At 42.9% G+C, this 26,811-nt stretch overlaps 1 protein-coding gene across 12 annotated transcripts in view; it reads right to left on the bottom strand.

The window, feature by feature from the left end:
* PMS1 (PMS1 homolog 1, mismatch repair system component) overlaps positions 1-26,811 on the bottom strand; it is a 2,204,114-nt gene that overhangs the window by 59,330 nt on the left and 2,117,973 nt on the right. For 9 of the 12 annotated variants that reach the window (XM_069615650.1, XM_069615653.1, XM_069615654.1 and 6 more), the window contains one exon: positions 26,278-26,754. The exons of the other annotated variants lie outside the window; for them this stretch is intronic. In XM_069615650.1, coding sequence (XP_069471751.1) covers positions 26,278-26,754 — 477 coding nt within the window. The remainder of the gene's footprint in view (positions 1-26,277; positions 26,755-26,811) is intronic. 12 annotated transcript variants of the gene reach the window in all.

Below are 26,811 nucleotides of genomic sequence, written 5' to 3'. Positions count from 1 at the left end.
TCGGGCAGTGCTGTCTCAGTCGTTGTGTCACATACCAGAAACTAGACATCCACAACAAGAAGTGCATATTGGTCACACACTCCATTCACCCAGGTCCGACCCACAGGCTGTACCCACAACATACAGTCACTGGGAAGGCTCCAGCCAGTCTGGCCTAGACTTCCCCACAATGGCATATATGGAACTTACACCCAACAGCCAGTCAGGGGGAAGAGACAGAGTCAGGGCTTCCCGAGACTTTGGGAAAACAAGGTAACAGGCAATAGAATGCAAGAGGCCACAGGGGCCATCTTGTTTCCTATCAAGAATAAACTGATCCCAATGACAGGGCCTGGGTATCCCCAAAATGGAGGATACTCAGAGCCCCTGTCAAATTCAGCATGGAGCTGCCACCAGCCCATACCCTGCTATGTGGGCCACACACAGGTGCCCAAAAACATACACCATGGGCACAGGGTTGTATCGCCACCCTGGGGTGCCATAGGGGTATCCCAAGGGTCTGAACACCAAACCAAAAATAGGACGAGCTGCATTGACAGGAGTTCGACATGGACTCCTGGGTAGAAAATAATGCAGAACACATATGAAAAAGGACTACAGGACTGTCCCTCCAATGCATTTCCAGCATCACAATCGCCCCCTCCAGACTGAGGTTAGGGTGCCTAATCTCCCATGGGATAGACACCATCATGCAGGCGGTCAACATACCTTCTGGAAAGGCCATCTGCATTATCATGACTTTTCCCTGGTCTATGCTCAATAGTAAAGTCTAGCCCTTGCAGGCTAATGGATCACCTGAGCAGTTTCAGGTTCTCACCCTTCATCTGCATAAGCCACTCAGGGGCTGTTTGGACCTTAAAGGTAGACTCGTAAGCTAGGGCCTAAAACGCCTAAGGCTCCAAATTATGCTGAAACGTTCCTTTTCAACAGTAGCCCACCTAAGTTCTCTACCTTTGAGTTGTCTCCTGATGAATATGATCAGATGTTCCCTCCCTTTGTCATCTAACTGGGACAAGCCAGCTCCAATTTCGGTGTTGCAGGCATCCGTCTGGACGATAAAGAGTTTGCTGTAGTCAGGCGCACACAACACAGGTGCCCTACACAGACTTTCTTTCAAGCCATCAAAGGCCCTCTGACAGTCTTCGGTCCAATTAACCTTCCTTGGTAATTTGGGTGAAGTCAGAGCTGTCAGAGGTGCAGCTATGGTTCCATAGTCCTCCATGAAATTGCGAAAGTACCCAGTGAGGCCCAAAAAGGCTCTCACCTGAGGTTGAGTAGTGGGAGTCTACTAGTCATGTACATCCTGTACCTTACTGGGGAGAGGTTGGATTTGACCCCCTCCTACCTCATGTCCAAGATATGTGACTTTCCCCTGAGCTATCTAGCACTTGGTGGCCTTGATAGTGAGGTTAGCCCTTTTCAAGGCCTGCAACACTTTATCCGAGTGAGTAATATTCTCCGCCCAAGTGGAACTGTAGACGGCGTTGTCGTCCAAGTAGGCCACACAAAAGGCCTCCAGCCCACTGAGAGCATGATTGACTTAACGTTGGAAAGTGGCAGGTGCATTTTTCAACCCAAAAGGCATGACTCTAAACTAGTAGAGCCCCTCCGGTGTTGAAAATGCAGTCTTTTCCTTGGCATATTCTGTCAGAGCTATTTGCCAATAGCCTGAGGTAAGGTCAAAGGTGCTCACAAATTTGGCAGCACCTATGGTGTCCACAAGCTCATCAGCCCTGGGCAATGAGCGCTCGTCAGTTTTGGTGACGGCATTGACTCCTCTGTAGTCCACACAGTACCTCCAATCCTTAATACCTACCTGGAAACTTGCCTTGGGGACAAGGACCATGGGACTGGACCACGGACTGGTTGAGGGTTCAATAACACCCAGATCCAACATCTTGGCGACCTCAGCCTGGATGTTGTTCTTAACTATATCTGACATACGGTAGCACCTGCTTTTGACAGGCACACTGTCACCAGTGTCAATTTCGTGCCTATACCACAGTGTAATGCCTGGTGCTAGTGAGAACAGAGAGGCATACTGTCGGAGCAAAGCCCTGCAGGCCCTCTGCTGATCTGTCATCAGATCTGGAGAGAGATGCACTCCCTCCATTGAGCCATCCTGAGGCTTACTATGCAGCAAATCAGGAAGGGGCTCTCTCTCATCCTCTTCTTGCTCTGAAGTCTGCAAGAGACATGAGACTTCGGCTCGCCTATGAAAAGGCTTGAGCCTGTTAACATGGAATACTTGAGGGGCTACCCCAAGGACTCCCATGTCAACCAGATAATTGACTTCGGCCAGCTTGTAGATAATCCTGAAAGGTCCAGTCCACTTATCTGCCAAAGCTCGAGGCTTAGTAGGCTCCACCACAAGGATTTCCTGTCCCGCAGTCCAATCCACTTGCGAGGCATTAAGGTTATGCCAGTATGTGTTCAATTTCTGGCTTGCCTTGAGATTTGTGTTGCTTGACCCATCATCTGTGCCATCCTCCATCTGAGGCCTAACACATAGTCCCCCACTTACTTGGCAGGACCTGGAGGGGTGGCTTCCACACCTTCTCTGATCAAGGCAAGGGGCCCCCTCACTGGATGGCCAAAGAGTAATTCAAAGGGGCTGAAACCAACACTCTCTTGAGGTACCTCTCTGTAAGCGAACAGCAGGCATGGCAGGGAGATCCCATTTCCTCCTTAGGGGCTCTTCCAAATCACCTAGCATGCCCTTCAGAGTTTTGTTAAATCTCTCAACCAGACCATTGGTCTGGAGATGGTAAGAGGTGGAGAACTTGTAGGTTACCCTGCACTCGTTCCACATGGTTTTCATGTAACTAGACATCAAGTTGGATCCTCTGTCAGAGACAACTGCCTTAGGGAATCCAACACGGGTGAAAATGCCCAGGAGAGCCCTGGCAACCACCTTGGCAGTAACAGTCCGAAGGGGTATAGCCTCAGGGTACCTGGTGGCATGATCAACCAAGACAAGGATGAACCGATGTCCACCTGAAGTGGGATGGTCTAGGGGACAGACAATGTCGAATCCCACCCTCTCAAATGGCGTGCCAACCACTGGCAACGGCTGCAGTGGGGCAATGACACTGCCTCCAGTCTTGCCAGACAACTGGCAAGTTGGGCAGGTCCTGCAGTGGGACTCCACTTCTACTCCCATCCGGGGCCAGTAGAAATTCGCAGAGAGCCTCTGCTTAGTCTTCTTGGTCCCAAGATGACCAGCCAAAACGCCGCAGGCGCCTACTGGAGTAGGAAGGGCTGTTAAACCTGGGGTACCACCAATATCTTGAGGGCACCAGGTTCAGGCGTAGTGGGTTCACTAGCAAGGAGCTCATCCTCCCAATAGATCTGGAATATCCTAGGCACTTCTCCTTGTGCCAGGGACAGGGCCTGTTTTCTCAGACCCTCCAGAGATTGGCACTCTCTCTGGCCCTTAAAGAAGACCGCCCAGGAGGGTCCCCCTTCAGCCAGTAGGCACTGAAGGTCGGGGTGGTCCTCCAGGTTGAGCACCTCTCCCACAGGAGGGTCTTATGCCTCTTCTCCCTCAGGAGCTGAGTTTGGGTTCTCCGAAGGACCCAGCCCGTCCGGAGCATGGATCCCAATGGGTGCTGTAGTAACAACAGGAAGAGAAGGAGCCCCCCTTCACAGAGGTGGCCTTCTTGTTCTTCCGTCTTCTTGCCTTAGGCCTCACCTTTGGCTCAGGTACCTGACTCACAGCCTGACCCTGTGTCATCTGTGACCTAGTGACTGCAACAGCAGTCATGGGGAGACCATCCAAGATCAACCCCGACCATCCAAGATCAACCCCAACTCTACTAGATCATTACCTAACAGAAAGTTAGCAGAGACATTGTCCTGAACCAGGACAGGAAGCTTTGCTGACTTGTCTCCAATCATGAGTGTGACTAAGGCTATATGCGATAATTTGGGAGGCCCACCAGCTAACCTGGTGGTACTCAGAGGAGCACCTACATAGTCCTCTGGCTTGAGCAGGGTCCTGTCCACACTTTCATGCTCGCCCCAGTATCTGTCAAACCAGAAGAAGGCTGGTCATTCAAGAGGACACTTCTCAAAAACCTGCGGGTGTTCTGTGGGATTGTCACCAGTACTTCTGTGTACTGGTCCAAGGCTCCAAGGGACACTAAGGAAATCTCTACAGGACCACCGAATGTGATCCCTGTAGAGGAGGGGAGGACAGTGGCCTCCAAGTCAGGAATGGGATTAGGGTAGGTCAGGCTGACAGCCTGGACTCTACACTTGGGGTCACCTTTCTTGTGAGCCAGAGCCCTACATTCCAAACAAGTACCAGGAGTGCAGGGTACGGTACTGCAACCACTGGGAGCCTGCTTTGCAGCAGATGGACCACTACTCTTACTCCCACCCACATAGGACTTATCCCCACTAGATGTTTGGGTCTTTGGAGAGGAAGGTTTTGGTTTACTCGACTTTGATTGCTTTTGGGACTCCTCAGCCTTTTGAGAGGTCCCCTTTTCTTTGACCTTGTCCTTCCCACTGGAGTCCTTAGGGGACACCAGGTGGGACACCCACTTGTCAACCAGCCTCACCAGCTTAAAGGGATCCAAAATGTTCTGGTCAGTAACATACTGACGCAGCTCTGGTGAACAGGCTTCAGAAAAATGCTCAAAAAACAAAAGGTGAGACAATTCAACAAACGTTTTCACTTTGTAACCATCAATCCACCCCATCATGTTCATGTGCGCCGCACTCACCCAGTCAACCCAAGACACATTCTCTCATTTCTTAAATTCCCTGAACCTTTTAAGGTATTGGGGAGGTGTCTTGCCAAACTTGGCAATCAAAGCAGACTTCATGCACTCATACTGACCCCTTTCTTCCACACTCAGTTTCAGGATACAGTCATACCCAGTCTAAGGCACTCTGCTTAACAAACACTTAGCCCAATCTCTTTTATCAACATCATGGATTCCACAAGCCATCTCAAACGCTTCAATCCATTGGAGGATATCAGAACCCTCCGCATACACACCAACCAAATCTTCCATAAACATGGTGGCTGGGGACCTGACACTCTCAACTGGTTTCGCTGAAGTCTCCACTCTAGCTTTCTCTAGCTGGATTTTCTGACATTCAGTGTCCTTGTCTTTAACTTCAAGATCCATATTCTTGAGTTCCACTTGCTGCTTGCTGTGCCAACTCCTCTTTCTTAAGTTCAGCTTCAATTTCCAACTTTCGGTATTCAAAGGCCAATTTCATCCATAATAACTCAATTTCCAAGGCATTCCCTGAAGAAACATTGCTGGAGGTCAGAACAGAGGCAGCAGGAGTGGTGACGATCCCAAAATCAGATTCAACAACACCCCCAGGGGTAGGGCCCTCATTGGTTACATCCCTCCCGCCCCCTTCAAGAGCTTCACAATCAGTCTGGTAGTCCACCAGAGCAGCTATCAGCTCAGCCCTAGACGTATCCTCAAAGTCCAAATCCCTGGCTTCACAAGCACTCTGGAGAGCCTCTAAGCTCATCCGAGTCAATTTAGCATTCGCAATAGATTCCATTGCTTGTAATGTAGTTATCTTGTAGACAACTAAACTTCAATTTAACAAAGCGTAGATATTTTGTAAGTGGCAAGGTTACACACTGATTCTTAAAACCATAAGCATCCCACCGCTGCCACCAGTGTAAAGACTGGAGGGGGGTGTCTGTACTCCTGCTCTCTATCTGGCAGAGGAGAGGCACAGAGGACCCCAGCCAAGATTCTCTATTTGGTCAAACGTGGGCGAGCAATCAAGGCCTAGCTCTCAGGAGGTGATGCAGGCTGGTTCTTAGGTACAGTGTAGTCTCCAAGCACCCACAAAGGAATGGCCACACACTGTATTAGTGAAAACACAGTCTTTATATAATTAAGGTTCAAGGTTATATACACAATCATAATAACTCACTTTGTGCTCAGTTAATCTACAATGGCAAGTATGTACAGTTCTAAGTGGTACCACAATTATTATCAGATTTCATAAAAGTGCATCAACTATACTCTGGTCAAATGTCACACAAATCAATTAATAAAGAGAACCAACAATAGACATAGGAGGAAAAGCAGTTGGTTATAACAATAGGCAGAATACTGGCCCCTACCACTAGACACAGTTCTGTGTGAGGATCCCCCCACCTGGGCAACCTGTCAAATAAAGATATACTAAAAGCCCAGTCCATATATTGTTCAATGAGGCCTATTTCCATCTAAAATGTTTCTACCACCCCAATCTACCTGGAATAGCAGAGTTCCTCAAGGAGGCATCGATGGGCCCTTCTTGAGTGACTCCCTTTCAGGCAGGAGCCACGGATCGTCGATGGGCCTCGAAGAGAGTAAACTTGGCATTGATGATCATCGATGAGAAGTTCAATGGTGTCGAGGGCGGCTTCGATCCTGGCGGTGCTCGTTGACTATGAGTCGGGGACGACCTGCAAAGACGAGGTGTGAGGGCACCTCAACGACACCGGTTCGTTACCGCAAAGAGTCTATGAAGAACTTTAGGCCAGCAAGGGCGTCGACTCGTCCGTCGTCTCTGCGGTCTTCGGGTAGCGGGAAATCCACCGGCAGATTCTCCTAGGCTCGTTGACGGCCTCGACTTTCTCTGGCGAGACAAAGCAGTCGACGGTGCTGTCGAGATATTCCTTCGATTCGAATGTCTTAATGAATGGAGAGTTGCGGCCCGAGTCGTTAGCGGCACAGCGTCAATCAGTCCATGCTTCTGGGCAATACGGCTTCGACGGGCCTCCAGTGGCTATAGCAAACCTGCGAATCCTGTTCGACGATGGTGGACGGAATCGCTGGCGCTTCTCTTCATTCTCCTCGGCGGTCCCCATCTCCGGTCGGCAGCCTGTCGAGGGTCTGACTTCCATGGAGCTTCGGCGAAGGTTAGTGGTGCTCGATGGACCCTCGGAGCTCGGGAAGAGGTCGCCTCGATAGGTCCTCTCTTGGATCAGTCCTCAATGAACTCGACAGCTTTCGGATCGGGTCGAAGCAAATACAGCAGCAAGTCGTCTTCTTTCAGCTGGGCTTCAGTTTTGATGTCAGTTTCAACTTCAGCTTCTGAACGATTTCTAGCTATGAGAGAACCCCAAATGTACTGTTCTGTCTCTCATTCATTCTGCTGTGTTACATTTAGGCAACCAATAACTCAGAAGGGCATTCAGCAGTCAGTCAGCCAATCAGGCATTCAGTGCATTCAGGCCATTCTCCTCCCTCTCAGACACTCACAACAAGGAATGTGTATTGGGACAAATACCCAGCCATTCAGCACTACACACTGCATTCATACCAGTTTCGGGTAGGGCTGTCTCAGTCTTTGTGTCCCATAACAGAAACTAGACATCAACAACAAGAAGTGCATTTGGTCATACACTCCATTCACCCAGGTACCACCCACAGGGTGTACCCACAACATACAGTCACTGGGAAGGCTCCAGCCAGTCTGGCCTGGACTTCCCCACAATACCATATATGGAACTTCCACCCAACAGCCAGTCAAAGGGAAAAGACAGAGTCAGGGCTTTCCAGGATTTTGGGTAAACAAGGTAACAAGCAATAGAAGGCAAGAGGCCACAAGGGCCATCTTGTTTCCTATCAGGAATCAATCAACTGATTCCAATGGCAGGACCTGGGTATCCCCAAAATGGAGGATACTCAGAGCACCTGTCAAATTCAGCATGGAGCTGCCACCAGCCCATACCCTGCTCTGTGGGCCACACAGAGGTTCCCAAAAACATACACTAGGGGCACTGGGTTGTACCCCCACCCAGGGGTGCCATAGAGGTATCCCAAGGGTCTGTACATCAAACCAAAAATAGGAAGAGCTGCACTGCCAGGTGTCCCACATGGACTCCTGGGCAGAAAATAATTCAGAACACACATGAAAAAGGACTACAGGACAAGGGCCCTGTCCCTCCAATGCATTTCCAGCATCACTAGAGGTCAGCGAGATACAAAGTTGCTTGTGGACATACGAGGACGTCCTACGATCGAGAAAGGGGGAAATGCTGCACCAAAAACCCAAAACAAGGTATTCATATGCTGAAGTGAAACTGAGTGGTGCAGTGACCACAACGGAAATGTGGTTAGACCAGGGGTCCGGAAAATAACACTGATACTGCTCTGCACTACATGAAGCCACCTGCAAGCTAGAAGCCGGAGATTTTGAGTGGACAGCTGACTGACAAAAATAGTAACCAATAAGCCACATGAAACCATTTTGATAAACAGGATTGAAGGTGTCAGCCTAACCACAGACCCGGTGACATTACCCCTGAATGCAACAGGTAACAGGGAAAATGGGAGACCCAGGTGGGGGCCAAAAAATCATTATTGAAACACTCATACTCGTCACAGTAGACAGAGTATTACTATGGAATGTAAAGAAAGATAATGATTATTTGAACATTTATACTCGTCATTCGCAAGATAAAACCCTTATATAAATGAAGCTTAAGATAACCATTATTGGATACTCCATTAAGAACATCAGCCCTGAGGAAGAGCAATGCTCAAAACACGTGTTGGCACTTGTGGATACTATGACATTTTTATTTGACATGATCAGCTTAACTCGGAGCTTTCACGTTGCAAAGCTCATGAGCACATACATATTATGAGAGAAGGGATTTACAATGACATAGACAGTGGCATTATGGGGGACATAGTACTAAGGGGTACATCAACGGGAGCGCGCTGAATTAAGCTGGTCATGACTTAGCACATCTGCTGAATTTGAAGGGTTTTCTTGCGTTAAACCTGGTCGATCATAAAATACTATGCAACCACCTCTCATCTGCCGCCCATTTCTCACCTTCAGCTGTCAGCTGGATGCAATCTTTCCTAGCCAATAGAACTATGAGAATCTTTTCACTGGCAGCTGCAGCAGACCCCATCCCCATCACCTGTGGCGTCCCACAAGGATCTTGTGTCTCCCCCACCCTTTACAATATTTTTACAAAACCCCTCTTTGACAAACTGGACCATCTGGGTGTCACCTACACTAACTATGCAGACGACACCCAGATACTCCTCACCATCTCTGGCAACTACCTGGCTGACGTCACCAGGATCAACGAAATTTTCTCCATCATTCAGGCATGGATAGCCACACATGGCCTCTGCCTGAATGATGATAAGACGGAACTTCTCCTGGTCGGCTCTCCTAATAATCTACAGAAACTTAGCCCTGCTTATTCCAACATCACCATTGATGGCAACACTATCCCCGTTGCCAAACACGTCAACATCTTAGGCTTCTATCTTGACGCCAACACCAACCTCTCCAAACACGTCAACATGACTGCCTCTACTACCGCCTACACCGGGAAACTAATCAGAGCTTGCAGACCTTTTCTATCCACGAATAGCTACCTCACATTGGCGAGAGCGCTTATACAATCTAAGCTTGACTACTGTAACAGCCTTTACCTAGGGGCTAACCAAGCCATAATTAATAAACTCCAAGTTATCCAAAACAACGTGCTGCATGCAGCATTAAACATCCCTAGGAGAGAGCACATCTCCCCCATCAGAATCTCCTGCAAATGGCTCTCCATTCAACAAAAAATCGACTTAAAAACTCTTTGTCTCACATACAAAGCCTTAAACCACCTTGCCCCCCCTTATCTTACCAACAAACTCTCCTTGAAACCTAACACCAGAATTACCAGATCCGCAACACTCTCTGCCTCATGGTGCCCAGATTCTCCTCCAAAAGAGCTGGTGGTTCAAGCTTCTCGGTCCACGCCCCTCAACTTTGGAACTCCCTACCGCTGAACATCAAGTCTGCCCCCTCATTCCATATGTTCAGGAAGCTAGTCATTGGTTGGCTACTGGACAAACAATAAACTTATCCTCAGCCCGACTAAGACCACGCATACTGTATACACTGTACATGCTATTCAAATGTTTCAATTGTTTACCCTAATTACTCTGACTGTATATATTGTATATTACCTCCACAGATTGTATAACTGTAAATTCTACATATACTGTGCCTTCTGTAATTTGTCTATAAGCGCCCTTTTACTCCTGGGTCTGGTGCGCTATATAAATAAAATAAACAAAACAAACAAACAAATTTGGGCAATTTAATTGCACCTTAACTACATTTTTTTCAGTCAATATTTACACACACACACAACAATATACACACACACATGCACAAACGCACGCACACACAGATGTAACAGGGTTGGATATGGGCTACAGACCATCCAAAGAAAAGTGTGGCTCTGAACCCAAGTATGCCATCTGTGAGCCTTCATTACTGTGGCAATAAGCCACAAGACAGCGGGTCAATACCGCCCCAGGTAATGCCCCTAATGCCTGGGGCATTACCATGGGCAATATTGGCCCGCCGTCGAGGGGCTTATAGCCATTAGTACCCTTGCCCGTTAGACCGGGGTACTAATAGCATTTTTTTCTGTTCCGAAACCCTTCTGTCAAAGTCAGTGTCAAAAAAAGTCAAATGAAATGGCTGCCAGGAAAGGGAAAACATAGTCCGAACAATTTACAACTCTGAATTTTCCACAATGTAAGCAGCGAGGTAAGCCCAAGTTCACAATGTATGGATTCCATAGGGACTGAAGGAGGTATTCTTAATATTACCATCCACAATTTAACCTCCAGTTGCACTAACCACAATACATGTTTTTCAGTTAAGACTTCTAGTCCATAGAGGATGCTTAGGTATCACACCTAGAATATGTACCTGGAGATAACCTTCAATATGATGACCCCCTTTCCTCGCCATATAGCCTTTGATCAAATTCCATTTTTGCTTGGCTCTCCCAATTAGCGCTGTTTCATAATGTGATTTAATAGGGAGGTTTTTAATGCGCATACCAAAATAAAGATAAGAGTCAACTACTTCTAAGGAGACTCCATTTATTTTCCAATTGTAAGCAGGCTTAGACTGAGATTTTCTACATATGACATGACCTTAGTCTTATGCAAATTAATTCTTATGTCATTCATGACAGCATCATTATATAATGCATCCAAAGTACCTTGTAGACCAACTGGAGTGCAATCAAGGACCACCGAATCCAACCGTTTATTCTATGTAATAATAATGTACAGCTAGAATCAATCATCGCCAGCAGGCGGTAGTTATGTTACAATGCCCTTTTTGAATACGTGAACTAGTATAGATTTCTTCCAACTATTGGGGTTAACTCCTCCCCTCCATTTGGAAAAATACATCCTGTAAAATAGCAAGGTCCATCTCTCAGGATTATGCTGATGACAATGTTGTCAATGTCATTAGGGCCGGGGGCTCTGGTGGCCATAAGATTCCTAATGATATTCAGGATGTCTTCATACTCTAAGAATATCCCATCTTGCTTAAGACAAAGGGGTGAAATATCGTGCTGCTGCCACTCTAGTCCAACATATTTCTCTGCGAGTCTCTCAAGTGTGCCCTGAAATGGGATTAATATCATTAATTCCATCTTGCGAAAGCTGCTGCCTCTATATTTACCAAACTCTTTTACAGTCATCTGTCTTAAACATGCCAAAAAACAAGCGCCAATTTGCATTACCCACATGTAGGCTCTAATACAATTCTTATATCTTGTACAATGCAGGGTGGTAAATCTTAGTTTATCTCTCAAGCTTAAAGATGAAGATCTATTTATCTGGCATAAAGTACACTGCATATGTTTTTTTATTTTGTGCATAATCGTGTCATAAGCATCACTATGCTTCTTCCCATCCAATAGGTAGGCTTTACAGTTCATAAACTCTTGCAAAATGCAATTCAGCAGAGTATATATCTTACCATGATCCTGCAAACACAGCTCTGAAGTAAACAATGGGCAATCCAAAAACAGATGATCAAAGCAAGTAATATTAAGCTCAGACAATATTACCCTATGGCCCTGATAATTCAAATTTTCATATGCACCTTGGGTATTTTTGTAGTTCTTGATTACAAGAGAGAGCTTTAAAACAACATGATCACTAAGATGCGTTTGTACCAGTGCAAACTGCTTTTCTAATTTTCTTAAACAGGGTCCCACAAAGATTGACCAATGCAAGAAGATGATATACCGTTGTACCAAGTATCCCAATTAAAGCCACTCCGCCTACAAAGTGGGATTTAAATAGTTCAACTCAAATCCCCCGAGCAGTTGAAGCCATTTCACTCCATTTGCAATCTGGGATGATGTATAGTCTCTCTCAATAATTTTCACCATATCAGAAAGAAGAGCTTTCTCCACCTGTTGTGCCAAAAAATCATCAGATGCAAGGCTACAATATGAATTAAAATCACCTGCCACCAGTACATCACCATTACGGTGGAACAAAATCTGAGGTGGGTCATATATGCTGATTAATAGTGTTTCTCTCAGGAGAGAGCCCCAACCAGTAAGGATCACACACAATACTTAAGGGAGTATCCCAAACTTGTTATGCTCACAGCGCTTTATATGTGACTTAACCCCCATACACAACCCATCAGCCCACATAGCCCACCAGAGGGTCTACCTTTCTCCGCAAGCATAGCATGTCTGCACACAATATTAAAACCATCAATAATACAATTGTCACAAAGCCATGTTTCCTGGAATGCAAAAACCTCACAGGTGGCTATAATAGCACGTCCCTCAATACCCAAGAAGGACCGGTGGCCTCTTGTATTCCAGGAAAGAAAACAGTAGACATCATTATCCTGGAGTGTTCAATCAGAGTTCACCCTCATCGGCTCCACAATCCATTGATACGTTTCGTCAGCTTGTAAATCCTTCAAGTTGTGACTAAGGTCTCTCAGCAGTGACACTTTCTACATTTCATAGTCCCCCTAACTTTTCCATCGAAGTCCCAGCCCCACTAATTTCCTAAAAGTAGTCCTTGCAAACAACAAGATCAAAGCCTTAAAAGTGCAGCCGAATGACAAATTACCAATTGTACCATTATTAGTGAGATGAACTGAGTTATAGCCCATTTATCAACGATATATAGATCAGGCAACTAAACGGTCTCGATATCTGCGGTGGTTATTGATCTCAGTTGTGGGGCAAGATGTCATAATTCCAGTACCCTCCTGCAATTCTAGAATGGACTAACCGCTGTGGTAAATATTTCAATGATCTTTACTGATTTCCCCAAATATAATTATTTGATGAAGGATGGGTCAAACTCACAACACTGTGTTCAGTAGCCACTTTTCTCTTTGTGCGAAAAACAGTCTCTGTCGCAAGAAGGCTTACTCGTGACGCCAAAGCCCTCTTTTGGGGACGAGGGAGGGGGATTTTCAACAGGCCCACAGTGCAGGCAAGGCCGGGAGGGATTATCATCAGAGTTTGCAGAAATCCCCCCAGCTCATACAGAGGCACTACCATTAAAGCGAGTGGGATTAGCCTTAAGCCACTTACCTAAGGGGCCTTTCAAAAGCACTGCATAAACGGGTTTAACTGTGGTAGAGATTAATTGATCCTCAATAGAAATCAGATCAAATTTCGTGCCGAGCTGACTCAGGCAATGCCATCCATGTTCATCTCTTCTAATGAGTCCACATTAATTCTATGCATTTTCACAGCACGCTGCAGATTACCAAGCACACTTTATTTCTTATTCCTGTGCCACTTCTTATTCCGTTTGCATCATAGTTTTTTTCTGCTTACCATAGGTGGCATTGACCACCAGTACAGAGTGCCCTTCCTCCTTACTGTGGCAATCAATGTTGTAATTCTCATTTGTGTTGGACACAACTATAACTTCATCCTCCACTTCAGGTGATAACGATATATCGTTACTCAATCCACCAGGAAGAGTACAGGGAGAATCAAATGTAACTTCATTATGGCCTTAAGCCACACTATTCGAAATAATTAAATCCACAAGTATGGCTGTTATTGACGTCCGGTCTCTCTGCCCCTTCATTAGAGAGTAGCAGAGGCCAAAAACGGCCTTTAAAGTTGCAGCCATTGCATCAAGTCTACTGGAAAAGTTATTGGGTTCAGTATAAGAATGGTACATGCTTTCAACAGAATCGGAATCACTACTAGAACTTTCTGCGTCAGCAGTGATTTGGTCTAAATCAGGAGAAGCCGATAGATTTGTCCCAATAACATTGTCATATTCATTATTGCCGTTTGGGGGAGTATTAGGGTGCGGAAAACCAAGGGACTCACGTTGTAAGGTGTAGCAACGATTAAGGAGAACCTTAGAGTTATTATCAATCGCCGATAAGGACGCATTCATATCTGGCAGTGATGGCTCTATCTCTCTCACACTCACAGGGCCTCCCTCCTTCTCCTGCTGATTATTCGCAGAGAAGTAATCCGTGATCTTAAATTGTTCTGTAACTAAGTTTGCCCATGTATCCTTTTTTGCCTGCTGTGTATATATACAGACAATAGTGGCCACAGAAATTTGACTTTTACTCCGCTGCTAGTGAGAACAAAGTTTCATAGGCATATTCAAAACTCCCAGGCACGACAGATAATCATCACTCTCTAGCTTGGTGTTATAACCCACAAGCCTGACCAATCAATCAGCAAGATGTCCTTATCGACTGTATCTGTGCAGTCAACACCTGAAGCCACGTTCCATAAAGGAATTCAATTCGTACCTCAATTGCCGAGATTGGTCGGCACGCCCATTGTGGTCAGCACAGCAACTATGCAACTAGACAGCTCTCTGTGCAATCTTGCCAGTGTGCACGTGCCAATACACTTCGTGGTGTGTTTTTAACTTCTTTCCGCTTCAGAGGCGGGTCATGTAGTCCTCTGCCAATGAGTGATCAGCCAGCAGGGAAACAGCTGTAGCGTTGCTTAAACAATGGGCAGGGCCAGGTTCCACACTCAGGATAGCAGCCAGGCAGCACACTCTGTGCACTCTTGCCAGCAAAGTCAATTAAAATAGCACTGTAAATAACCACATTCTGCTAATTTCCCATATTTCCCCTTACCATTCAAGCATATTTTGATTAGATGATTTTCTTTTTTTTTTTTACAGGAAGTTAAGGTTTTTACCCATAGAATATAAAGTCTGAAAACATTTTAAATGTCAACGTTAATGTTACTACAAACAGTATATATTGACAAATTAACCACTACACTGTCACTGCTACATGCATTTTTCTGCGGTTTAAAGGAGGATTAGGTGTATATGCATTCAGAATGTGTATGTCGGCTTCCTAGCATTGGGAAGGTAATGGCATGAACGGTGAATACACATTGTCAGCAGCACAGGGGTTACATTAAAACTCACAATACACTAATACCTAACAACCCTGGATAACTTTACAATTTATTTCAGATGCCAAAAGCTTAAAAGTGAGTGTTGACTAGTGGTGGTTTAGTGCGAGTGAAGGTCTAAGTTGTAACAGAGTGGACTTGGCTTCTAGGCAGGAACCAGTTCATTTAGAATGGTTGAAGTAATATTAACATTGGCCTTTCCAACATTTGAAGACTTTACTTTTTATAGGTAACAATATTATCTACTGGTTAAAAGTATTATTTTTGATCTAACTCCCACAATTTGTTTTGAAAAGGTGGAAGAAGTTACAGTTTTCATGAAAGATTACTGTTTTTCATATTTACAAAAGCAATAGGTTTTATGAAAACAGAATATTATTCCATGAAAAAGAAAATCTGTTTACGAAAATAAAAGTACTCTTTAAAGAAAAACAAACATTCTTCCATGAAATATTAAAAGTTCTTGTGTGTATGACGGAAATATAGATTCATTGCGGACATTCCAAATTGACTCCTCAGGTTTTACCATGATTTCAGCCCACCAGTTTTGCATGGCCTTAGTTGCATGGCGGACATCTTGAAAACAAACAGCCCAATTATGAAATAGTTTTCCTGAAAAAACTGCTTTTTGTCTATGGGAAATCCCATTCTAACATGGAAACAGACATTTTTGATACTATTTTTCAACTATAAAAATACTCCAACATCTCAAAAAAGAATTGTACACTCTAATTTTTCATAGCTTCGGAAACCTTGCTAAATTCAAAATAACTTGAATGAAGGAAGGGGTAAAACAAGTCCTCTGAATTTAATTGATCCCACTGCCATATTTTCCAGAGGGCTACACAAATTCAGATTTGTCAATATTTATTTAGGAAGTTGAACATGTGATATCTCCCTAAACATGCTTGATGAGCCACATTAGGGTTGGTTGGTTTTTTGAGCGTTCAACATTTATCATCTCCTACACAAACCCTTTCAGATCAGGAACTTTGTCATGACACACAAGAATTGGCATTTAACACTCAAAGAGCTAAGATAACCAGGGTACAGCTCCTAGTACATTTTTGGCGAATAGGCTAAGAAACTGTAAAGGTTCTGTGTTGGGGCCTAGGGTATTACAATCAGCTAATCAATATCAACTATCTCCCAAGACGACTTACAAAAAGAATTCTTCATTTAAGTCATCATTTGCGTTTCATTGTGTAGAAACCTCTGCTTAATGTGTTTGTTAAAAGCAAAGGTTAGCAGTGCAATTGTGTAAGATAGGAATCTCCTTTGAAAGTAAAAAAGAAAATCCAGAATGATTCATGTTTTTGCTGGCACTACAGTGTATGTTCTCCCAGTTTATTCAGATAGGCTAATGGTGAGTCTGGTGAGACTAATATGGGGCTTGAAGAGGCATTGAACATCATTGGAAGTGCTGATGCCACTGGTTTAGGAGAGGATGGTAGTGTTGTGCTTCCTGATTTCGAGACCTACTTTCTTGCCCTTCGGCAGTGCAATGATTCTCTTATGTCAGAGACTGCGTTGTTGGGTGAACGGCAGTTGCCATGGCACACAAGGGAATTGTCAAAGGTTGTCAGCCTGGCGTCCCTTACCTGATCATGCTAGGGGAAGATGTAGGTTAGGGCATTTAGGAAACAAAAATGTAATGCCTCGTATGCGAACATATGTCCAATCTGCTCATTACCCCGGTTCACCAAAACCTCATGTGCTGTGGATTTGCGGGGCTGGAAAGAAGCTGGTTGTATTCATGAGTGGATCTCTATCTGGGTGGATCCTTTATGAGCTTTGCAGATATGAAATCTTGACATGGGATCTTGCCATGCTACCAATTATAATTTGGGCATCTTAGTTCAGTGGTTATGGAAATATGGCCTGATTTTGTGGCCGAAACAAGTTAATTGCATTTACTGGTGTCAATGTATGAACAGGAACCAATGTTTACCCCAGATCCACACTAAATAGAGATCTCCCTGTAGATTTGCTTGCTCCTATTTTCAGCATACAAGATATTTGCGAACATGAATTGGGTAGCAAGCAAACAGATACAAAGGCACCCAGCATTCTTGCAACCGCAAAAAGTAATACGTTTCTTGAGATTAAAACTAATTTAATACAATATGTTAAATAGAAGGTATTACAGAAAATGGACGGATCCAAGCAGGATATTATGCCTCAAATGCCACACAAGAATGCAATATTGGCTGCATACTGCCGGTGAGATGGCGAGGGCAACAGAAGTCTGGCAATCACCCAGTTATGTCATTTGTGGTAAACAGCTATGTCCAAGAAGGAAAAACTCACTTTCAAATGTATCAATTTCTGCTTTCTGCTTGTGAAATGGCCCGTTGCACTTAAATGGATGCCATCTAAACTAACTCCATATTGGATTGGTTACATAAAATGGCTTTTGGGCTACAAATTAACAAGACATGCTGCAGAAACTCTCAAGTAAGTGGGAAGGGAGGCTGAAGGATCTAATCTGCTGGGGTGGGGTCTACTATTATCAACTCTACTAATCACTCCTGACACATACCCGCCTGTAGAGTGCTAATGCTTTAACGGACTGGACATACGATTGGCTGTCATACATCGCAATCTTTGTTCCACTGGATGCCTCTTGTATCTATTAATATATTATCAATACAATAGAAGGTGATATCAATATATACTGTGAAGGAATCTCGGAGTACACCACAGACAACAGATTCTAAATTATAAATAAAACTTTATTAACTTAAACGTCAGGATGGAAAAAGGTCTAACTTGCCCTATACTATGGTGGGATTTCTATATCAAAATAAAACTAAAAAAAACCGAGTCAAAGAGTTCAATTTAGGAATCTGTCTGTGTCCAAAATGTATATCTGCCCTCACAACTAATCTATACAATGTGAAGGGATGTCAGGAACCAACAGAAACAGTGTCCAACACAAAGTTTGGAGCTACATCCAGCTTGCAGCTTCCTTTCAGCTGCCATCCCCAAGAAAAAAAAGAGTTCCAACAAAAAGTCTCAGGATTGCCTTCCTTAAGTTCAGGATGATATAGTTGTAACCAATACTCGGGGGTTCCCTTCCCCAAGTTCCAAATAACACAGTTCCAAACACAAAAGAGTCTTGAGACTCAGTCCTCAAGTGAATAAATGGGTTAAGCCTCAGGGTTCCCTTCCCCAAGACTCAGTTTCAATGTCACAAATGTATATTCAGTCTTCTTACAATTCTGCGCCACACTTGCACCCACTTGGTAAGATTAGTCTTTGTCCAAATATCTTCACTGAAAGTTCAACTTCAGAGTTGCAGTTCGTTCAACTTTCAAAGTATATTTTTATAATGCACAATTTTCTCCCGCTTTGTTATTTATTTTGTCTTTCTTTGATTCATTGTTAAAGTTCACCTTCAAGGTTCCAGTCACCCTAATGTTCAGCATAGAGTGGGTTTATTAGTATTGTTAAAGTTCCATTCACTTTAACGTTCAGTATGCACTGGTTTCAGTTACATTCAAGGGAAAGTTCAGCATATACGGATTTTAATTCGATTGAAGTTTCATTCATTTCTGAGTTCAGCATGCAGTGGTTTTATTTGAATGTAAAGCTTCATTCACTTTTAATCTTCATATGTAACAGTTCTGCTGATTTAATTTTAGTTTTCATTCAGTTCGCAATTCAATAACCATGAGGTTGTATTTGTTAAGGTTTTCATTCAGTTTGGCCCGCTGTTTAATATCTTTGTAGGTTGTCTTTAATGAAGTGCCCAGCAACTTTCAAAAACGTGCTTTCTTATACACACGACAACTCAGCTACAAAGTATTCTTAATCGTTCTATAGTTAACAAGGATTCAAATTGGAGACCTTCAAAAGCATGTTCTGTCAAACATGTGACCACTCTGATACAAAGTAATCCTCTACGAAAGTTCAAACACTCTCCTACCGGTTTCTCCTTTGATTGAAACTCACTGGTTGCGTCAATGGGTTTTCCAGCAGTGCAGATTGCCCGGCCTTCGGTTCTACGTATCAGGGTTCCACATCCTGCCCCTCAGGAACTCCTGTGTCGGCTTCTGTCCACAGGAGAACAAGCACAGGCAACACCAGGAAAAGGGACAGCCTCTCTGCACGGTCCCCTTCCCAGCGTTCCATCGGTTCCACAGAGTCCCAGCTCCCAAACTCCACTTCGATGAACCATCTGCGTGCCTCACAGACATGATTACCTGCTGCTTTTCTGGGCCTCTCTGCTGCTGCTTCGACACCACTGCCATCACTTCCTTCACTGCCTCTTGATTTTAGCTACTTTTATGCACCTGCAGCCCCTTGACAGACTGCAGGTGCAAATATCCAATTGAAACTGCCTGACCATAATCAAAGGGTCATGCCTGACCCTGACAGTTTTAGCGGGCATATTCCTCGTCCCAGTACCAAAGCGGTAAAAGTACATAGTCTTTATTACTCCAGGTTGCCTCTTCTTCGTCCCAGTCCTGTCAATGGTGATAAATGAGGAAATCAGGGGAGCTGACTCACAATCACCCATGAAGACTGGTGAAGGGTTGGGTTGGGCGTTAGTAGGGAAAGGGGATATCATGTCTCTACCAAGGGCATCCCACCCCCAGGCCCCAAAGACCATCCACCCAGATGATCCTCCCTCGATTGTCTACCCCAGGGTCAGGATCCAAAATCAATTTCCTTTCCCTAGCCACCTGCAAAGAGGACCTAAGGAGAATAGGAGTGACAATACCCTTAAGTTTCTCACACTACACATTTGATGATAATCTGATCTACTGTGTCCGAATCATGCATCATTTACTTTTCTGAGTCTTATATCTAAATGTGTTCATGATGTTTGTATTTTTCATTCTTATATCCTGCATAATAAAAAGACATTTTAAAAAAGTTTAAAAAAATAAGAGCAGATTTTTGTATACTGCTTCATGACGGTATCCTTCTGCTTCTAAGCACTGTTATAACCTATTATTTTCCACTGTAATGGCACTCAATGTATTAACCTTGTAACAATAAAGAACTGAGTCAGCTATTTTTTTTAATTCAAAACTATGATGGCAGGTTGCACAAAGATTTTGAGTAATTGCTTAACACGCTAAGCTATTTTATCTGCTTGTTTCAAATCACAATTGACTCCAAATATGATTTTTTACAAACATGTTGACATTACTGAATTTTATATCCCAATTGGTGGGCATCAAAACGCCAAGTGCCTGATTTATTCAAAACACATTAAGTATGCATAATTATTGAAGATATTTATGAAGTGAGAGACGTTTTTCAATGAAACCTGACATTTATGAAGACCATTGCTCTGTATTTTTTTTTAGACCTTAAGAAAACAGTGGCCGTTATTGTTTACAGTGTACTTAGTAATCATTAACTCATACGAAGTTACTAAATGGTCATCTCAACAGGCCAACACACAAGAAGATGCCTTATGAGGTCAATACCACTTCACCACCTCATGATACACACATACACACGCTGTTCTGTCTACAGACAATTGAACAAACAAACAAGGAAAACTATTATCGATCTGCAATGTACTTCTCCACCACCAACTTATACCATAATCAACTCACATAAGGTGTCTGGAGATAGAGTAATTTAACCCTGGTATCCCTACTAAACTAGTGCTATCCCTCAATCAAAAGCACACAACTGTTCCTGAAAAGGGTTTCTATGCTTAGGGCTATTGGTGGCGTGCCACTTATCTAAAAGAATAGGAGAGAGAAGCATATCCCTCCACTAAACTACAGCTAATATTTCAATGTCTGTGTCAATAAACAACATCAACCAATGTGCTGTTAAAAAGCACCTTGTATTCTCACAGGTTTGGACCAGGCTGTCCAATAGAGCTTCATTGAAACATTTTAATGGAAATGTTGTTCCTTTATTCACCCACAATGTAGGAAAAAAAACATTTTGTCATTGATTCCGGTATACCGGTAAGACAAAAGAACCTGGCAGAATAGACACTACAGATTTTCTAAATAGACTAAACAGTATAGAAATGAACAATGATGAGATATACATCACTCCCACATGATGTAGGACAACAAGCAGTCAAATGACTCCTGCTTAAGGAAGATGAATTGGGAGCATCCAAGGATTGGATTATGGTGTTACTCGAATGCATAGTGCACATTTTGAGCAAAACCGGACAAACTTTTACAAACCAGTGGTACGGCCATGGGTGCAACCATGGCCCGTGCAGATGCAAACTCATTTATGCTTAAATTTGAGGAAGAACATATTAAGCGTCACCCAGTTTGGCATAAATACATCCATTACTGGGGTAGGTTTATTGATGACATTTTCATGATTTGGAATGACACTGGCGAAACTTTGGATACATTTCTAACTTATCTAAATGTCATCGACAGCGAGAGACAATTCACCCATGAAATTGGCAACACTCACATCCATTTTTTGGATGTCCAGATCACTCCCAATGCACCAGATTTAAATACAAATGTATATCACAAAGCAACAGACCGCAGTAACCTTTTACACAGGATGAGCTTTCACCCACCGGCCACCATCAAGAGTCTATCATACAGCCAGTTGCTATGTATCAAAAGAATTGTCAGCATTGAGTCAGGGTACAAAATGGAAGAAGACAAAATTATGAAAAGGTTTAAAGAAAGAGGATATAAAGAAGAAGAACACAGCATACCAACTACAAATGCAGCCACCAAAGAATGATCAACCCTCTTGACATTGAAATCCAATAACGCTACATTGGATAATCCATAGGTATTTGTCAGCAAGTACAGTGTATAAACTCCCAGGATCAAAAACACCATTCTGAAACACTGCCCAATTTTATCTTGTGATAGTAAGCTACAGAATGTATTCAAAGAAAAGCCTATTTTTGCATTTCAGTAACTTAAGAGATCTTTTGGTAAAAACAACGCAGAAACAAAGACAAAATCCAGATCAAGAAGAAAGGCATTTTCCCTTGTATGACATGCGGTAACTGCAATAGCATCAAAAAAGGGTATTCTGTGACACCAGAACAGGAGAGAAAATCATACATTGTGACTATTCCACATGCACCTCACAATGTGTTATATACTCAATCAAGTGCCCCTGTGGCCTTCTGTACATAGGTCAAACTAGCAGAAGAGCTAGAATAAGATGAAACAAGCACAAATTGAACATTAGAACAAGGAACCAACATTCTCCCATTTTCAGACACTTTGAACAAGCTAGACATCAGATATCCCAGATCTGGTTTCCAGATCCTAGAGGTCATCAATCCCATTACATTAATTTAAGAACCAGACTTAGCAAAACATTGGGAAAAAAGGGGGGCATACTGGATGGAAAAACTAGACACGGTTTCCCCTAACAGACTGATTGAGGAATTGGATCCATCTTGCTATTTGTAATCCACCATACCTGCAGCAGTGACACATGCACTAGAATGGTGCATTACAACAACTACAACCACAGTCAAGGCACCATTCACAGACCAGAGACATTAGTATATGAGGCATGGTTTGAGATAAACGCATTCTTAAGAATTGTGTTATGTTTTCGTCAGATTACCATTTCCTTATTCTTGAAAAGACACTCGATACAGTATGATGTGGAACTAATGTAATGTAGAATGAATTGTTTATATATAATGTATGCTTTTCATGTCCTAGTCCTGATACTGACAAGAAAATATTAGAAGTGATATACCACGCCAAAGCGATCCACAGGTAATGCGGTAACGATGTATCAGCATATATGAATGTGTAAGTAGAATACCATTTAATATATATACTATGTGAATTACCGTGGAATTCTTTGTTCATGTCTCACATTCAACCTGATTCAGACAGGAGATTCATGTACATTCACAGAACAGCCTTTAGGCACATCAGTTACCATTTCGGAGGTGAAGCAACATGTATCCATAGCGACTAGTCTCACAAGCACTCTAACTTCCTGCTACGTTATTGCGTAGCCTAATGTGGTTGCCTTGGACAACCGCATTTACATAATCACAACAAGATTAGATTAACTGAAAAAAGACGCTGACGCAAGATAGTGCATCATGCAAACCGGCTTTTGGGAAGGAAAATAACTGCATCGAGGTAAGCGGTGAGGAAACCAAACATCCTTTAATACAATATAGCCCCTGACCTTGTAATCGACCAAAGGGAAATACTAAGATTTTACAGCAACACTTATTTAAATCTAGGTTACAGCGCTATGATCCTTTCAGTGGGGATTAATCGAGGCAGTGCTACAAGATAATTTCATTACAAAGCGACAGCGAACAATCATCCTTCTCCCTCTGAATGGAATGTATCCAGTAGTTGGATGCGTAGTACTTTCTTTTTTCAGCAAAAATTAATCAATGCTGTGTAGTGTTGCATTTTTTTTAAACATGCTAAAGGCGGTCTTATGCTGATATACCTGTATTTCAGGGAGGATGAGAAACGAGATCGGTAAAACAGAACCAGTTAACCTATTCTCCAGATTTTCAGGCACAAGTTAACACGTTTTAGTGACATATGACCATAATTTGGAATTGATGTGTGTTATTTTCTTTAAGGTTGTAAAGATGGTATCTAAAATACTAAAATATCCCTGTATGATATTGTATTCATAGAGCACGCCGCGACGAAGGTCAACAGACCGAAATGCATCAGCGGCTTAGGTCTCTTCAAGACTAAAATGGAGAATGAACCAAAATAAAATTGAAAGACTTTATTTCATACTAATCAGACATCATCACTGGTGTTCATGAGTGAATGACCATGAAATGATTGAACATAAATCTGAAATATGCAGTAGTATTCACTACATTTATTGGCAATCTCAGGTCTGGTGAAGATTTCACCAGACAACCCTTTTGGTGAATTGCATCAGGTTTCTCACACTACACATTTGATGATAATCTGATAAATTGTGTCCGAATCATGCATCATTTACTGTTCTGAGTCTTATATCTACATGTGTTAATGATGTTTGTATTTTGAATTCTTATATCCTCCATGATAAAAAGACATTTTTAAAAAAGTTGAAAAAAATAAGAGCAGATTTGTGTATACCGCTTCATGACGGTATTCTTCTGCTTCTAAGCACTGTAATAACCTATTATTTTCGACTGTAATGTCACTCAATGTATTAACCTTGTAACGATGAAGAACTGAGTCCGCAATTTTTGATTCAAAACTACGATGGCAGGTTGCACAAAGATTTTGGGTGAGTGCTTAACACGCTAGGCTATTTTATCAGCATGTTTCAAATCACAATTGGCCCCAATTGTTATTTTTTACAAATATGTTGGCACTACTGAATTTTATATCCCAATTGCTGGGCATCAAAACGCCAAGTGCCTGATTTATTCAAAACACGTTAAGTATGCATAGTTATTGAAGATGTTTATGAAGAGCGAGAAGTTTTTCAATGAAACTTGACATTTATGAAGATCATTACTCTGTATTTCTTTTTTTACCTTAAGAAAACAGAGGCCGTTATTGTATTTTTTCCACGTCATTCGAAGTTACTAATTGGCAATCTCAACAGGCCACCACACAAGCAGATGGCTTATGAGGCCACTACCACTTCATCACCTCACGATACACACATACACACACTGTTCTGTCTACAGACAATTGAACAAACAAACAGGGAAAACTATTATCAATCTGCAATGTACTTCCCCAGCACAAACCTGTACGATAATCAACACACATAAGATGCCTGGAGATGAGTCATTTAATCCTGGTATACCTATACTTTGAATAAACTAGTGCTATCCCTCAATGTTCATGGTATACCTACGTTACATTTAAATTAGTGCTATCCCTCAATTAAAAGCACACAACTGTTCCTGAACAGGGATTCTGTACTTGGGGCCAACTGTGGTGTGCCACTTATCTAAAAGAATAGGAGAGAGAGCATATCCCACCACTAAACTACAGCTAATTTTCAATGTCTGTGTCAATAAACAACATCAACCAACGTGCTGTTAATAAGCACCTTGTATTCTCACAGGTTTGGACCAGGCGGTCCAAGAGAGCATCATTGAAGCATTTAAATGGAAATGTTGTTTCTTTATTCACCCACACTGTAAGAAAAAAAACATTGTTCTCATTGATTCCGGTATACCGATTAGACAACGGAACCGGGCAGAACATCCTGGGCATTCCACCCACATTTGCTGCAACCAGACCCCGAGGAATAGCTCTCTGTAGGGTGAAGACGGAGGATGAGTTTTTCTCGCCTGGTTAATTGGAATACGCTCACGACAAGAAAATGAGCAGTTTCTTTAGAAAAGGCATTGGGATGGTCTGGATGCCTAAAACAATGAGAACAATGTGTTTTGATAGTAAATTGCAAAAAAGGACTCTCTTGGTCCTGAAGAAGATGACAGATTGAGACAGGTTTTACTAAACCAGGATACCAATAGAAATACTTGTTTTTGCTGGTCTTTGTTTGGTACTTTACACTGTTGATTTTAGATGTGTCTTTAAAGTTGCACCAAACGCACACCTATATAGAGCACAGTACAGTGTGGGTGAATAAAGAAACAAAATCCCCATCGAAATGATCCAATGAAGCTCCCTTGGCCTGGTCCAAACCTGTGAGAATACAAGGTGTTTTTTTTTACAGCACATTGGTTGTTCTTAGTTGATGGTTGTTTATCTAAGTAAGTTTTTGTATAGCGCAACCCTAACCCATAGGTCTCAGGTCTCATAGCGTTTACTGCATGCACAATGAAATATTAGCTGTAGTTTAGTGGAGGGATATGCTTCTCTCTCCTATTGTTTTAGATAGGCGGTGCACCACAGTTGGCATAAGGACAGAAACCCTTTTCAGGGACAGTTGTGTGCTTCCAATTGAGGGATAGCACTAGTTTATGTGTAGAGTAGGTATACCAGTTTTAAAATCTCCAGGCACCTTATGTGTGTTGATTACAGACAATTAAAACAACATCACAAAAAATATTTTTATGAATGGACACAATATGTACAGCTCAAAACCGATTAACAAGCTTTCATAGTGTGCTTTTGTTTTAGTCTAGAACTCTGTCCGCAGCACAATACCTTTCTGTTAAGAGAATTGAAGTATCCAGCGGCTCCACAGGTATTTTATGATTCTCCATCAATCGTTTAAACAGCAGGGCTTCTTCCACTCTGTATGGATTTAGCAACAATACTTTTTTTTCTGAAGCAACAATCCATGCACCAGGAGAGCTCAGTTTATTTATGAGGATAAGGTCCTCCACATCTGAATCACACTTTTCAGAGAGTTTTTGGAGACGTTGTTTTAAAGAACTCAATGTGAAAGGCACATCAACAATTTTTACAGGATAGCTTTTGGGTTTCTGTTCTCTCTGCGATTGAAAAAGTGTGTCAAGTATTTGCTGGTTCGACAATGGTCCATTTAGCCTAGTCTTTGGGGCACAAGATAATCTGTGTCTTTTTTCTACCGGTCTTGGAGTTCCAAGTGTACTCTGTTCAGAAGCTTTCTTAGTCTGGAAAATGTACCTGTCCAGGTCTTCTGCAGCTTTTTCTTCATACCTAAGAAAGGAGAATATTGAGTAAGATCACTGGTACACCAAACGTGCGAAAAACCAA

The sequence above is a fragment of the Ambystoma mexicanum genome, chromosome 9, assembly GCF_040938575.1.
Source record: "Ambystoma mexicanum isolate Mex_15411 chromosome 9, UKY_AmexF1_1, whole genome shotgun sequence".
NCBI lineage: Eukaryota > Metazoa > Chordata > Amphibia > Caudata > Ambystomatidae > Ambystoma > Ambystoma mexicanum.
The sequence above is the reverse complement of the archived record's forward strand: the minus strand, read 5'-3'. Positions and strand labels throughout refer to the sequence as shown.